The sequence below is a fragment of the Aplysia californica genome, unplaced genomic scaffold (assembly GCF_000002075.1).
Source record: "Aplysia californica isolate F4 #8 unplaced genomic scaffold, AplCal3.0 scaffold00088, whole genome shotgun sequence".
NCBI lineage: Eukaryota > Metazoa > Mollusca > Gastropoda > Aplysiida > Aplysiidae > Aplysia > Aplysia californica.
The window spans coordinates 782513-796454 of record NW_004797358.1 but is presented as its reverse complement, the minus strand read 5'-3'; the positions used below and the strand labels follow the sequence as shown (position 1 = coordinate 796454).

The following is a 13942-nucleotide window of genomic DNA, read 5'->3' as shown; positions in this document are numbered from 1 at the left end:
ATAATAATCATAATCATAATCATAATCATAATCATAATCATAATAATCATAATAATGTACCTCTATGGATATTGTTCCTTAGACCGGGTGCAAAGAGGAGATGCAGTGGCATCTGAAGGACCAGCATCAAGGCAGCATCTCTCTCCTGCACGGGGTGTTCTGTGCCAACATGGTGTCCGAGTCTGAGCTGTTCGCCGAGTCAGGATTCCCAGAGAAATCTCAGGACCTCTTCATGGAGCAGGGTGAGCAGTCACTGGCGTCATCGTTTTTAAACAAAGATTATACTTGTTGAAAATCCAATAGTGGGTGATTGGCAGGTAGTGTTGTGGTCTTGTTTGCTCCTTCTTCTTTCCTATTAAACATCTGTCATCCGTATCTCCACTCCTTTTGTTTGTTTGTTTGGTTAGGGTTCGGGGTTTTTTTTACACTCTCTTGTAACACTTCCAATCCTCTGCACCTATTTTGTTGCAAGTGCCGTAAAACTATGACTAAATCGAAAACCAAATATTCCTGCCCCATCCCAAAAGGGTGGGGGTTTACACATTAGACTTACAGCACCGGCGTCTATATCTTTTTGCCGCGGCAAGAAAAAAATTAAATGTGTTGATGGGGGCGTAAAAAAAAAACAAGCAAAAAGATTCAAAGCACACACGCAGGAAGGGCAGTATCTTCATAACATACGCGTCATTAGTGCCTGTATAATTATTGTAACCGTTTTGGTGTATTGTCTTCGCATTCTTTCCTTTCTTTCTTTCTTGTGCAATTTATTTATGAGTCTAGTCGGTACTCCATCTTCCAAATGACTCATTATATTGTATAAGGTGATAATCCCATATAATATTGATAATAAACACCCTCCAAAACAAGAGTTCTCCCGATTCTCTCCCCCCCCCCCCCCTAACTCCACGCTCCAGCGGCTCTGTGTGGCATGCTGGGATACCGTGACTTCTTCAACTCGGACTGGCTGAACAAAGTGCTGAGTTGGCAGGACAGAGAGGACGGTTGCTACCGCTGGGCCGCCTGGCCTCTGAAGGAACACACTGGTGAGGGCCAGTTTTTTTTTTGGGGGGGGAAGGGTTTTACGGCACTCTCAACTGCATAAGGGCATATGATCGCAGTGGACATACCAAACATTTTCAGATGGTAGGAAATTTTGAATTATGCCCGGGTGACAGCTGAAGCCTACTCTTATCGTTTTTAAAACACCAAAAATCTTTAACGTGTGTAACTGGCACACGAGACCTCCGTGATTTTTCGCCCTTGTCCGAGAACGCTGGGTGTTAATCTTTCCTACCAGAAGATCAGGGGTGTGGCTGAAAGACATCAGTAAGAAGGAGCCAAGGAGAAGCAGTAGAAAGGCTACAGAAAGAGTCTGGAGCCCAGACAGACAAGGGGGCAACGGAGGTGATGGGGAGGGGGCAGAAAGTAGAGACGAAGGCAGACGACAGAACATTGCTAGAGAGCAAAAAAAGGAGGTGAAAGGAGACAATTAAGAGAAGAAGCCCGTCGTCAAAGGTTCGAAGTGGATGACGAGGTTGTTAGTAGTAAAGTGGGTGATGGCGATAAGCATTAGACGGATGATATAAAAAGAGGGAGGAAGATATGATGGAGGAATAGAAGGAGGATGGGGAGGAGGAGAAGAAGAAGGAAGAGGAGAAGGAGAATGAGGAATGAAAAGAATTAAAAGGAATAGGGGGCGGGGAAAAGAGGAACGGGAGGAAAATTGGGGTGAGGGGGAGTCAACAAAATATAATTATATTTTGCTAACACACAAACAAAAACTATTATTTTTTTCAGAGAAGAGATCAAGAGGTCATCACCACCTGGAAAAAAGGGAAGAGAAACGCGTGGGGCGAGGCTGCTTGTGCCACCGTACAACTGTAGCGTCAGCGGCCCTGGCGCAATACACCCGTTATGTGTTGGAGGTGTGGCTGGAGGAGCAGGGACTGTGAAGTTCTTCGATCATAACAACACACAGGAATTTACCTTGTCGGCAACACTCACACACACGACCCTGACTTCATTAGGCTGTGTCCACAAAAGACAGGCCACTTCCGACTACAGTACAATCAACTTGTCACAAAATCAGTAGACGATAATCATAAATTTACAAACTCAGGTGTAGCATATTGTTTGCAGAATTTCAGTTCAGTAATAAGTTATGTAATATCCAGGAAGAATACCTTATATAGTAAGCTCATCCTATGCCACTGGCAGTAAGTTTGCTTCATAATTCTTACTGTTGAGTCTTTTCATTAATCTGCCTTGTCCTCTGTGCATCACATAACATCGGTGTGGAAAGGTCGGTAAATTTCTCTGATAATAACATGAATGTTCTCTTGCATGAAAACTTTGGTTTTAGGTTCCTTTTGGGAGAGAAGTGTGTATGAATGAGGGACTCCTTGTTAGTGTGTCATTTTGAAGGTGGAGCATTTGGTTCCGGTTTTTTTTAGGGGGGAAGGAGATAAGAAAAAGGGAAGAAGGCAGGTTAAGAGGTGCATCTATGAGTGACACCCCAGTAAAATATACCACTCATGAGTATCTTAATTACGGAAGCCAGTGTGTGTGTTTCTGTGAGTGTGTTTCTGTGTGTGTATGTGTATGTTTGAGTGTGTGTATGTATGTATGTATGTATGTATGTATGTATGTATGTATGTATGTATGTATGTGTGTGTGTGTGTGTGTGTGTGTGTGTGTGTGTGTGTTCATGTGTATAAGTGTGTGTGTGTGTGTGTATGTGTTTGTATGTGTGTGTACGTGTTTACGTGTGTATAAATGTGTGCGTGTTTGTATGTCTGTGTGTATGTTTGTGTGCATGTGTGTGTATATGTGTGTGTGTGTGTGTGTGTGTGTATGTGTGTGTGTGATTCGTTGTTCGGAGGGGTTGCATCTCGTGTTGGTTAGCAATCAGTTAGCTACCATCAACCCTCAGGCAGGAATCGGAGACGGGTAAGGGGGTATTGCGTATTGTGATAATGTTGATCAGTGGAGAAGCTTGTGCGTGTCATCCTTCTCTTTATGGTTGGAGGTTTGTTTTTCCAAGGAGGCCAGGGTGCAAAAAAAGCTTTCCGTTACCTCAAGTGGTGTCATGCTTGTCTACGGAGCAGACGACATTGGTTTGAATCCCCAACTTGATACTCTTTGAATTTGGGTTGTTTTATTGAGTTTCCAAGGCCCTCAACCCATAATTGGCACGATCCTATCATCAGAGATGAGCGTTACATTCGAAGGCCCCATTTCTTCAATACCCTGACCGTTTTAATAGGGACATTAAACCCATCCACTTACTTGCTTTACTTTGAATGAAGAAGAACTCTTATTACCGTACACTGTCCCGTGACTCTTTTCCCTGTTATTTTTATTAACATTTTTTCTTAGTTGCGACACAATGTTAAATACGAGAAGGTTTGTCCGGTCATCGGTGGAGATTCTCGCTCCATAAAATGCCCAACGTTATAAGTGTAAGCTACTGTGTGATTCTGAAGAATCAACGCGTGTTGTCTCGTGTTGTCTACCATGGGCAGGGATCACCAGCGTCTGTTATATAGTGATTAACGCATCATGATAGCACGCAGAAGACCTTAGTCGATTGACTAGATTCTCTGCTGGTTCTGGGACAAGTGCATTATACATATATATATCTTTGTGTCAGGGGAATTTTAATGAAAGAGAAGTACATCAATGTGTTGATGGCCGTTTAGTGCGGGGGTGAGGGGAGCAGGACGTGTGCATATGAGCTAACACCATAGCAACGTATAATAAGTGCTTAAATCTTCTAAATGAAAATGGCAAGAACAACAGCCATAACCAACTTCAGCTTGCGTAGGTAAGATTTTTATACTGTACAAAACTGTAGAATCAACAGAATGTAGTCGAGTTCTTACTATCGGGGAATCACCAGCTTAGTCAAAGACCCAAACATTTTCATTGTTCAGGATACTATTTGTTTCCCTTGTGAGCGTGTTTGTGAACAATGGATCGTTTTCTGCTGCTTTTGTTTTACTGCCAGATAAAAGTAGCCAAAACTAATATAATATTTCTGACTGTGATCGGTTTATCGAAAGTATTTTTCGGTTTTTCGGTTTATTTCTTTTCAAGATTACTCTTTGACATGTTTTCTTGGTTTTCTGTGTGATCGTCATAGTAGCTGATCTGATCATTATAAAATCTATATTATGTGATATTATGTACCTTTCTTCAGTTATCTTACTTTGTATTTCACAAAAATCGTTTGGAATCGTCCGCTCTTTTTTTATATGTCTGATCGAAAATCGATGTTTATACTGTGAGTTCCCCTCCATGCGTGCATATTATACATGATGTATTTGTGATTTTTTTGTGGTTGTTATAAAAATCGATACCATAAAAACCATGAAGAAAGAAAGTATAGTGATGGAAGATGACCCAATAAAAAGAAAGTAATGACAAAGAAGAAGCAACCGATGTCCTACTTTTCCCTATGTCCTATTTTTTTTCTCTATCCACAAAAAATGCAAGTAATAAACCAATTTCTATCGTTCAGCATCTTCTGTGTGCTGTAGGCCAAAATGGGGGGGGGGGGGGGAGTTGTTTGTCATTCGGTTCCTTAGATGTATTTGTTGTCGCATTCGCTTGTATTAGGTGCGCATTGTGGGATGTGGTCGTGTTTTTTTTTGGGGGGGGGGATGAGGGATTTATACCACCAAGTCCTTGCCATCCCTGTTCATGTACAACGTTTTACAGTGTACAGAGCGTTAGATACTAGAATTTGTATAAAGTTACAGTAATGCTTGTAATGCTGACTTGTTAAACTATTCAATACAAATGGTTTTTGTGAACCCCTACCTTGTGCAAGTATTATGAGCAAAATCTACTTTTTTTAAAATCAAGAGTGCAGTCAGGATTAAGTATAGAAGCCAGGCACGGAACGGGAATGGGCTTTATTTTTCACGTTAATCTGAAGAGTGAAGTTTGGCGCGCTCATATGACCTTAGCAGTTGCGAGCGCCGTAAAACCCTATACTACTACTACAGTGAAGTTTTACTAACACTGTTAGCGTCGGCTTGAAAGAAAAAATGTAAACAGCCAATACATTCTTCAGAAAGCCAACATATTAATAAGAAATGAGACAGCAAATAAACAAGCATCTCCATTTTTTCTTCCCTTAATGAGTTGTCTGAGGCTAAATATCAGATTACCACACGCGTGTCTTTTCTTGCCACACCTGCTCAGAAAACATCGCAAGCATAATATTTCAAACTCAGATTTCATCAATCATACCCCTTTATTTTACCACTTTTCCAATCGCACCGTACCCTGTTTCTTCCTTTGTTCACTAATTATAGTCTTAACTCACAGGCCTTCTTTTGTCTAGCGTCCTATTATTGTCAATTATATTCATAAATTGAGTCCTCTCTCATTTTCACGAAATCTACACTTTAGTAGATTACTTTACTTAAGGGTGGGGGGGGGGGGGCTACACATGACGGTTATCTCGCTTATTAGAGGACCCAATTTTACCAAATTTCACTCATACAGCAAGCATAGTAAGGAGTCTTAAAACCTGCAATCAAATTTGAGAAAAAAGTTTTGTTTCCACAAACATTAGATCTAAATAATTGTCTGTTGGTTTTCTGCTAAACAAATTGGAACATTTCTAATGAATTTTTTCCTGTGGTAGTATTCAAACTTGCAAAAAATCCGTGAAAATCCACACTCCAGACACCACCACTAAAACTGTATTCCATATAAAAAATTCAACATACAAATTTTTCGTATTGCATCTTCTCTTCATTCGGTAAAAATTTCATCAAGATTGGATTTTAAAAAAGAGACATTCAAAAAAGTATAGAGAAAAATCGTGTTTTGAGAAAACGGCCGATAAAAAAATTAGAAATATTGACTTTATGATGAAATGGTGGTGACGGACATGCCCGGTATGGGAAGAAATGAGATTTTTGGGGCTTCTTATGCCATGAATTAGTTTTAGCAGAAGCTGAGGAAGCTAAAAATGCCTACAACTCAATTTCCATAATTTTGATCCGAAACCCTCCCCATACTCCATGAATGTACACCAAAAAAAAAAAGAATACCAATACCGGTACTTTTCATGTTTGTGCTAGTTCTTTTGTCTCTAGTCTCTAGGCCAGGAAAGTCAAGATTGGTATAGCTCAGGAGACTGTCGCTATTCTACTGTGCCAACAGTCGCAAAACGAAGAGATCTGACATTGATACATACTGTACCTAATGTTATCTTCCACTCGTTCACATTAAAAGTCAAACACCTTTCCCTTATGCCTCCTTTAATCCACATTATGTATTCATCATGTTAATGACCTACCATTTTGCGTTTGCCACTCTGTTCTGTTAAAAAACTGGGCCCTTAATGTGCTCAAATGACAACAACAAAGATAATGGCTGTGACAATGACAATCTTTGTTCATCTCGCAGGGAGAATTGTCTTGATGCGCGTTTTTCTGCCATTCAAGGAGCTGCACGTATTTTATCAGGCGCCCAGAAGGCTTATTTACTATGGTACCCCTCAACTCACATATTATTGTATTTCAAATAGGTGTAGTTTGAAAGACAATTTGGTGCAAACAATTTACTTTTTCTTGAAGCAAAGATTTTTATTAAAATATCCAATTCAAGACTGCGAACTCTGACGCATTCATGCTGTGCGCAGATTTTTACAAGCTCAATTTGGAGCCGAAAGAAGGGCAAGTAGGAAAGGACACTCGCACATCCGATTAAATCGAGATAATTTTTTGCCCTTCATCAGGGCGCCCATTGTGCGCAAAGAGCGGCAGCCGTGATAGTCGACAGTCTAATTATTTTTTTAATGTAGGTGTTTTAAGGCCCCCATCGACACAATATAGATGATTTAGAAGAAGGCTGGTTTTTTACCCTGCCTGCCAGGGCCAACACTGACTCATAGGGATACAACAGTCCAGTAGAAAGACCGAGGTACTCGATAAAAATTGCCCTACTCGTCAATCGAACTCGGGTACAGTCTCCTGCGTGCGATAGCGGAGCGCCTAATCGCTACACCACAGACGCTGGTCGTTAAACCCATTCACTAATTTTCATTTAAGAAACAAACAATCAACCCTAACGCCCAGGGAGATGGAAAAAGTGCGTATACAACAGTCTACATTTTAAATTAAAACTGAAGAGATGCATAGTCTATCTCTGACCTAAATATGTGGTCCCATACAGATATTGCTCAATCTACCCGACTTTAAACTATCCATTAATCCAATCGACACCGCTTGGGCTGCATAGAAAGTATCTGCTCATCGGGCAAAGTGATTTAAATCATAATAATAAAGGCACATCCTCAGAGAGTTTGTTTGTTGTTGTTGTTGGGTTGTTTTTTTTCTACCTCCAATTTTTAATTAGAAACATTTGCATTCATAAAATAGTTATGCAGTGTTGATAGACACCAACTGAAGTGAAATTGTAGCAGAAACTCTACAACCCTCCATCCACATGTGGGAATAAAAGCACTGTATTCATAATAATGTGTCCGAGTTCATATCTGTGGCTATACACGTATTCCATTAATTCAAATTAGAATTAAAGAAGACCATCGAAGTGTTTAACAGCTTCCTAAACAAAGATGAGTAAAAATCAAGACTTTGAACTGCAAGCAGGGTCTACATTTAATTTATTCCTGCCTTTTCTACATTTAATTTCTTTTCGCCTCGGTTCTCTCTTTGTTTTTATAGTAGAGGGTTTTAGGGCGCTCGCAACTGCATAAGGTCATATGAGCGCCAAGGGGTGGGTGTCAACAGAGAAGTCTTATACAGGGAATCAGACTTAGACTTAGACTGCTCACCTCTCTAGCTTCAACAGCACAAGGTCTGCTTCCACTATCAAGGCACCCCGGAAATAGCAGGTCCCAAGAGAGTGACAAACATACAAAAGAAGTAGAGGAAAATGATAATAGTAAGGGTCAGGAAAGAAAAAGCAGCAGTTCCCTGTTGTAGATCAGGCACAGTTATGAGCGTGACATTAGTCAGCCCATTTACAATTCTACTATGCTTGAACGAGAAATGCCCCCTCCCCCCTTGGGAATGGCCTAAAGACTACAGTCCGTGGCACTGCCCCGGGTAGGGGGGAGGGGGGGGTCTCGGTTCTCTAACTTCAGGACAGCTCTTCCTGGGTTATATAATCAACATAATAGGCTATAACTATAATTTATAATATAAAGTTGTCACATTTGATAAGATGGCGGTTGGCGGGTGCTCTGGTGTGGTTTTGCTCTATTGGACATCAATTACCCCCACCCCCCTTTTTTTTCTTTTTTTTTGGGGGGGTACGTTCTTTTCGGCGCTCGCGACTGCCTAAGGTCATATGAGCGCGCGGGACACATTAAACATTTTCAGTAGGTAGGAAATTTTGAATTTTGTCCGGGAGGCAGCCGAAGCCTAGTCTTATCAATGTTGGACCACCAAAGGATCTTAAACGTGCGCAACTTGCACACGAGACCTTCAAGATTTTTCGCCTTTATCCGAGAAGGCAAGGTGTCAGAAATTACCTACCATAAGATCAGGGGTGTGGCTGAAAGAAAGCAGTAAGAAGGAGCCAAGGAGTAGCAGTAGAAAGGCTGCAGAAAGAGTCATGAGCCAAGAAGAGGAGGCAAAGGAGACGAGGGGGTGGGGGTAGAAAATGGAGACAAAAGTAGACGACAGAACATTGTTAGAGAGCAGGAAAGGGGGTGAAAGAAAATTTTGGAGAAGAGAATTGTTAGTCCCTTTCCGGATTTGAACGCGGGACCTATTGAATGAGAGGCGAAAACTGTAACCTCTCGACTACAAGAGCTCCACCCCCTTCCCCTCCTTTTTCTCACATTTTCAAGCAACCACTCTAATCTTCGGCACTTATTTAACCTATTTGTGTTGCAAGAGCTAAAAAACTTTTTTCTAATTTCTTTTTTAAAACCACTCGATAAGAGGTATTATATAATTGGGCAGCTATTAAAATATAATTTGCATAAAATTTGTTTTCATGTGTATTAACCGTTCCATGTGCTCCAAGAAAAATTTGGTTGAAATTCAGTGTCTAAAGGTTGAACACAGTAAGAAAAAAATAAATAGTGCATTACAAAGTTATTAAAAGATGAAAGTTTAGTTTCTCCTGTAAGATTTTGCTTCTGGCTTGGTGCATTTTAAGTGCTTGCTGTTGAGGATATACAATAAGACAAGCCCGTCACCAAGAAATATATAAACATCAAAATTATTTATTGAAAGCAAAATGCATTGCTGTGTCATCATAAAAGAAACACACATCCTTGTTCTTTGGTACAGTAGCAAGAAAGTGCTGGCGCAAGGGGAAAAACGTACTGAAAAAGGAATTGAAATGCATGTAATGTACATGCAATATATAGATATATATACACAATGAAGTCAAAGCTTTCAGAAGAGCCTACCACCAGCCAATATGTAGAGGATGACATTTTAAAAAATCTTTTAAAAGCCATTTTTATTTGGCAAAAGCACATAAACTTACACTATACAAGTTCCAGAGTCTTATTCTTTGAGTACTACGAGTAATACATGTTTATTAGCATTAAAGAATTAAAAAAAAAGAAACCATAAATATAGAAGTAAAATTTCCATTCATAAAGTGCACCTAGGTTTCTCAGATTTCAGTATTATTAATTTTGACTTAGTGGTATAAATTAATGTTACACAAGTTTGCATGTGTGTTGCAAAGTATTGTTTATCATATTAGCCCGTGGATTTTCCAGATCACTCTATATACTCATAATAATACATTATCATCAGTGAAAACAAGTGCAGTAAACTGCAATGTCCATCTCAAGCAAGAATATGCTTACTTAATGACGATACAATATCAGTTCAAATGCCAGAATGAATTATTACTCACTAAGACAACATCTTGCTCATTCTCTCAATGATATTCAACAAAGCAGGACAAATATCTTCGATGTGTTGAAAAGAAATGGAAACAAACTTTCTCACAAACCTGGCCACACTCAGCAAAAATCTTTTGCCAAAGTCCGTATATAAAATAATAATATGGTTTTGACCACTCCAGACTAAAAAGCATCTCCATCCCTCAAATATTTCTGGCTCGAATCTCATTTACACTAGGGAGAAACACAGCAGGAGAGCACCCAGAAGCCATGATCAGCACATAGCCTGACACATTGTCGCCTCAGCATTACTTTGTCCAAAGTGTAGGCCTGCTTAACTATAGACTGCTCCGACTCTGAGGACTTAATAATTTTTCTGAAGCAATGCCATGTACAGCGTCAAAATACAAGCCAGAAGGGGAATCTCCTGCTGTCTGATTGCCCTGTCAGTTCTGCTCCTAGCTCTGACTAGCAGTTCTGAGTAGATTTCATGTCTGTGATGGCACTGAGTAAAGAGTAATGAGTAAGAAAAAGAGCAATTCACTGACCACACTGAAGTAATTCATGGGTAGTCAAGAAAGAATTTAGCACCAGCAGATGATTCATGGATACTTAATACAATGTTTGGTTTGGAATTACAGTGACAATGAAGAAAGTAATGATGATTCTATCTTGCTTGTGGGAAAACTCGTGTTCAAGCAGAAGACCTTGAACTTTACAGATCCAACAGCACTGAAAGAGTTTTCTCCTATGAGAGAGGCTATCTAAATGCATTTTCGTATTTCAAGAAAAAAATATAACAGTTGGGATAAGTAACTCAATTAAAGAAAAAAAAAAGTGAAATTCAAACGTCTAGTGCCATACATGTTACAGATCCAAACTCACATTTGAAAAGAGAAAAAGCTGGAAACACTTTTGCTCTCTATGAAAAAGAAATAAATCACTGAGTAAATCACCAGACTGGCAATAAAAAGGTGATATCTTGATGCAAAACATGTAATGGTTATTTATAAACAAAAATATTCTCAGGTTGACTGAACACATGAGCAAGAGACCAATTTGAAGTTTTAGAATCTCTCAATAAGAAAATCCATCTTTAAGTTGCACACCTTCACCTTTCACCTATCCCGTAGATAGGGTGTCCGCCAGGGCGCTTTTGAAGATTCGAAGGTAATAAAAAAACCCAGATGAACAGCATTTTTAAAACCGGTTCCTTACTTATTCATAATGTCAGTCTGGACAATACTGTTACTGTTTTGTTAGCACTATACAAAGCGAATAGTAAAGAGAGATTTGCCCTCTAACTGTCCCTTTAAACAAAAAAATGGGCAAGAAACGTTTATAAAATGTACCCCGATTAGCAAAATAAAAAGAAGACAAATAAGCAATTATAACACCTCTCTCTTTACAATGTGCAAACATGAAAGGGCATTTCATAGAATAGAATAAACTGACTTTTATTTTTTTGTGGTCTGGGGAAAATTTTTTTTTTTTTTAACTTAAAAAAACCCCAACACAACTCTGTTGCTGGCTCAAACTCACGGAAGTATCTAATAAAACTATGAGCACTTGTGTTGCAAAACATTGAAAATGAGGCATGTAAAAACATGTCTTTTATACAAAATAACTACATTACTAATTAAATGACAAGATAGAAACTTTATCCATCATTACTATTGCTCAACATTTCATTTATATTTGGAAAATGAAAATAGAAGTAAAGTTTAAAATACAGGATACCAACAGAAGTGTTGCTAATTGGCTTTATTTTTTGTACGATGCGTAGTACATCAGAATACACTATGAAATTGAAAATTGCCCATATATAAAGGTTATTTCGGACAAGTATCACTGCATAAACACAAAATAAGAGTAGGGGGGAAAAAAAAACCCAGTTCATTCAGGCTTGATGAGATCATATAATTATGAACACAATCTTGAATAAGAAAAAGGAAACTAAAAGCAAAATGAACTGCTAATGATTTATTCTACTTTGAAATGGTTTTAGGGCTGTACTCAGGACATACTGAACTCTTTCCTACAAATCAAAATACTGAATACTTTGCTGCAAAAAGAAACTGAACGGAGTGAAATGGTGTAGGTTTAACACCCCTATCAACACAATTAGGTTATTTAAGAGGCAAGACCTCCGAGTTTAATTTCCATCCCCCGAAAGGAACAAGCCAAATAAGAAATTCGTGTAACATGCCTTTCCCAAGGACACAATGTCGGCCTGAGCTGAGGCTCACACCCACGAATCCGCAATCTCCTGATTATGGCTCTGGCAGCCTAACCACTTGGTTACCGATGCCACCCTGAACGGAGTGGGTCGATGCATTTTTAGAGATCATTTCCTTAAAGCGAGTGCATCTTTTCTGAATTATTGATTGACACATGTTCATCAACAATACTGACGATATTTCTGCAGAAATAACTACAACTAAACATGCAGAACAAAGACTCCCTCTCATTTCAAACAACCAGGGAGGGAGAGCGAGAAAATATTCTTAAAAGCAATCTGATTGTACATATCACATGCATCAGCGCACATAAAAGCTTTGGTTTCATCATAAAAGAGTTGTGAATGTTGCAACCCTTGCAAAAATATTGCACTAAAATATAAAACATTTTAATTTTTTTCTTTGACCAATAGCATGCTTCAACCCAGCCAAGAATCATGATTGCTCAATGAAAAAAAAAAAGATCTTTCAATCCCACATGTACTTTTAATCTTCATATTCCTCACTTTTACCCCTATGCCAATCCCAAAAAATAATTTCTAAAAAACACAAAAAACAAACAATAAACAAACAACAAACAAACAAACAAAAGGAAAAATGCCACAATACACATAAACAAAACCAAACCAACAAAAATTCTACAAACACCAAGACACACACAGCCACACAAAATAATGTGGTTATACATGTCGATATGCACAAAATATATATATATCTAAATAAATCTTCATATTTCTTTCCCAACTACAAGCAAGTATTTCAAGAGTAAGTAAAGCGTTAGTTTTACTGCTCATTAAAACTCCCAATTTTTACTTTTAAAACTTTAAGCAAATGGTTTTTAACAAAAACCCTTTGACTAATTAAGACCTTCAGATAAATCAAAAACTAAACTCATTAACACCAACATAGAGTCACAATGACATGGCAAGAAAAAATGTCAAACAGATGAGGAGACATTGGTTGTAAAAAAACAAAAAACAAAACAAAACAAAAAATGTGATAACACACATCAATCACAAAGAGACTTGTTTTCATGGCTCAGTCCACCCATGGGAAGATGTGGGAGAAAGAATGATAACAAACAAAGACATACATGTACATGTATAACGAGAAGAATGGGCTAAAAGTCTCCTTTTGCTTTGCTACCCACAGTGTCTTCTTTACAGTCAGTCTTTCCTTGGAGCACACACTGCTTGAGATTACCAGCCATTGCACCGTGCTGTTCCCACTGACTACTCCAAAAGTCCAACCAACCTGGAGCTTTTCCATAACGACCAAATTCATCAAACTTTGCTGGTCTTGGACAACCATAATGAGATTTTTTCCCCCACTGTTTTTTAATGTTTTGACCATTATGTTGTCTCTTCATGTTGTCATGGACTTTATTGCATACATAACATTCAAATCCTTCCACAAAGTTTGTGTGGCCAGGGATCCAGTTTTCTTCATCATCAGGGGCCCAAGTCCGGGAGCTCATGGTGTCGAACAAGAATGTGTTAGATATTCCAGAAGTCTTCCACTTTCGAAGCTTCTCATATTCCACTTCATTCTCGTTCAAATTCTTAATGACCATAGCCAGATGTTCTGGAGACTTGAATTCTTGCAACAAAAGAGCAGACTTGTTACTGGGCAAGAAATCCTGAGAATCCAGAGTTTAAAAAAATACTTTAATGACTATATTTCACAAGTGAAGACAACTCTTTGACAAACTGAATGGACATACGTATACTATACCTGGCAGGAGCTACACAGATTGTTGTTACTTGGAACATAAAACAAAGATTTTACACTACTAACCTTCTGTCACATGCCACTATAACAGAAATTAGCCTAACCTGTT

General features: G+C 38.8%; 2 protein-coding genes across 2 annotated transcripts in view; one reads left to right on the top strand and one right to left on the bottom strand.

Moving 5' to 3' along the window:
• LOC101846868 (UPF0764 protein C16orf89 homolog) overlaps positions 1 to 2474 on the top strand; it is a 43758-nt gene extending 41284 nt beyond the window's left edge. Inside the window, exons 5-7 of the mRNA XM_005094708.3 lie at positions 83 to 242; positions 915 to 1043; positions 1798 to 2474. Of these exons, the coding sequence (XP_005094765.2) occupies positions 83 to 242; positions 915 to 1043; positions 1798 to 1952 (444 nt within the window). The 3' untranslated portion in view covers positions 1953 to 2474. The remainder of the gene's footprint in view (positions 1 to 82; positions 243 to 914; positions 1044 to 1797) is intronic.
• A 6729-nt stretch (positions 2475 to 9203) lies between these two features.
• LOC106011310 (alpha-(1,3)-fucosyltransferase 10-like) lies at positions 9204 to 13743 on the bottom strand (the record flags this gene model as incomplete). The annotated part of the gene is given in 1 exon segment (XM_035968822.1): positions 9204 to 13743. A coding segment is annotated over 1 exon segment (521 nt), but the record flags the coding sequence as incomplete, so codon positions are not given.
• Between the last annotated feature and the right edge of the window lie 199 nt (positions 13744 to 13942).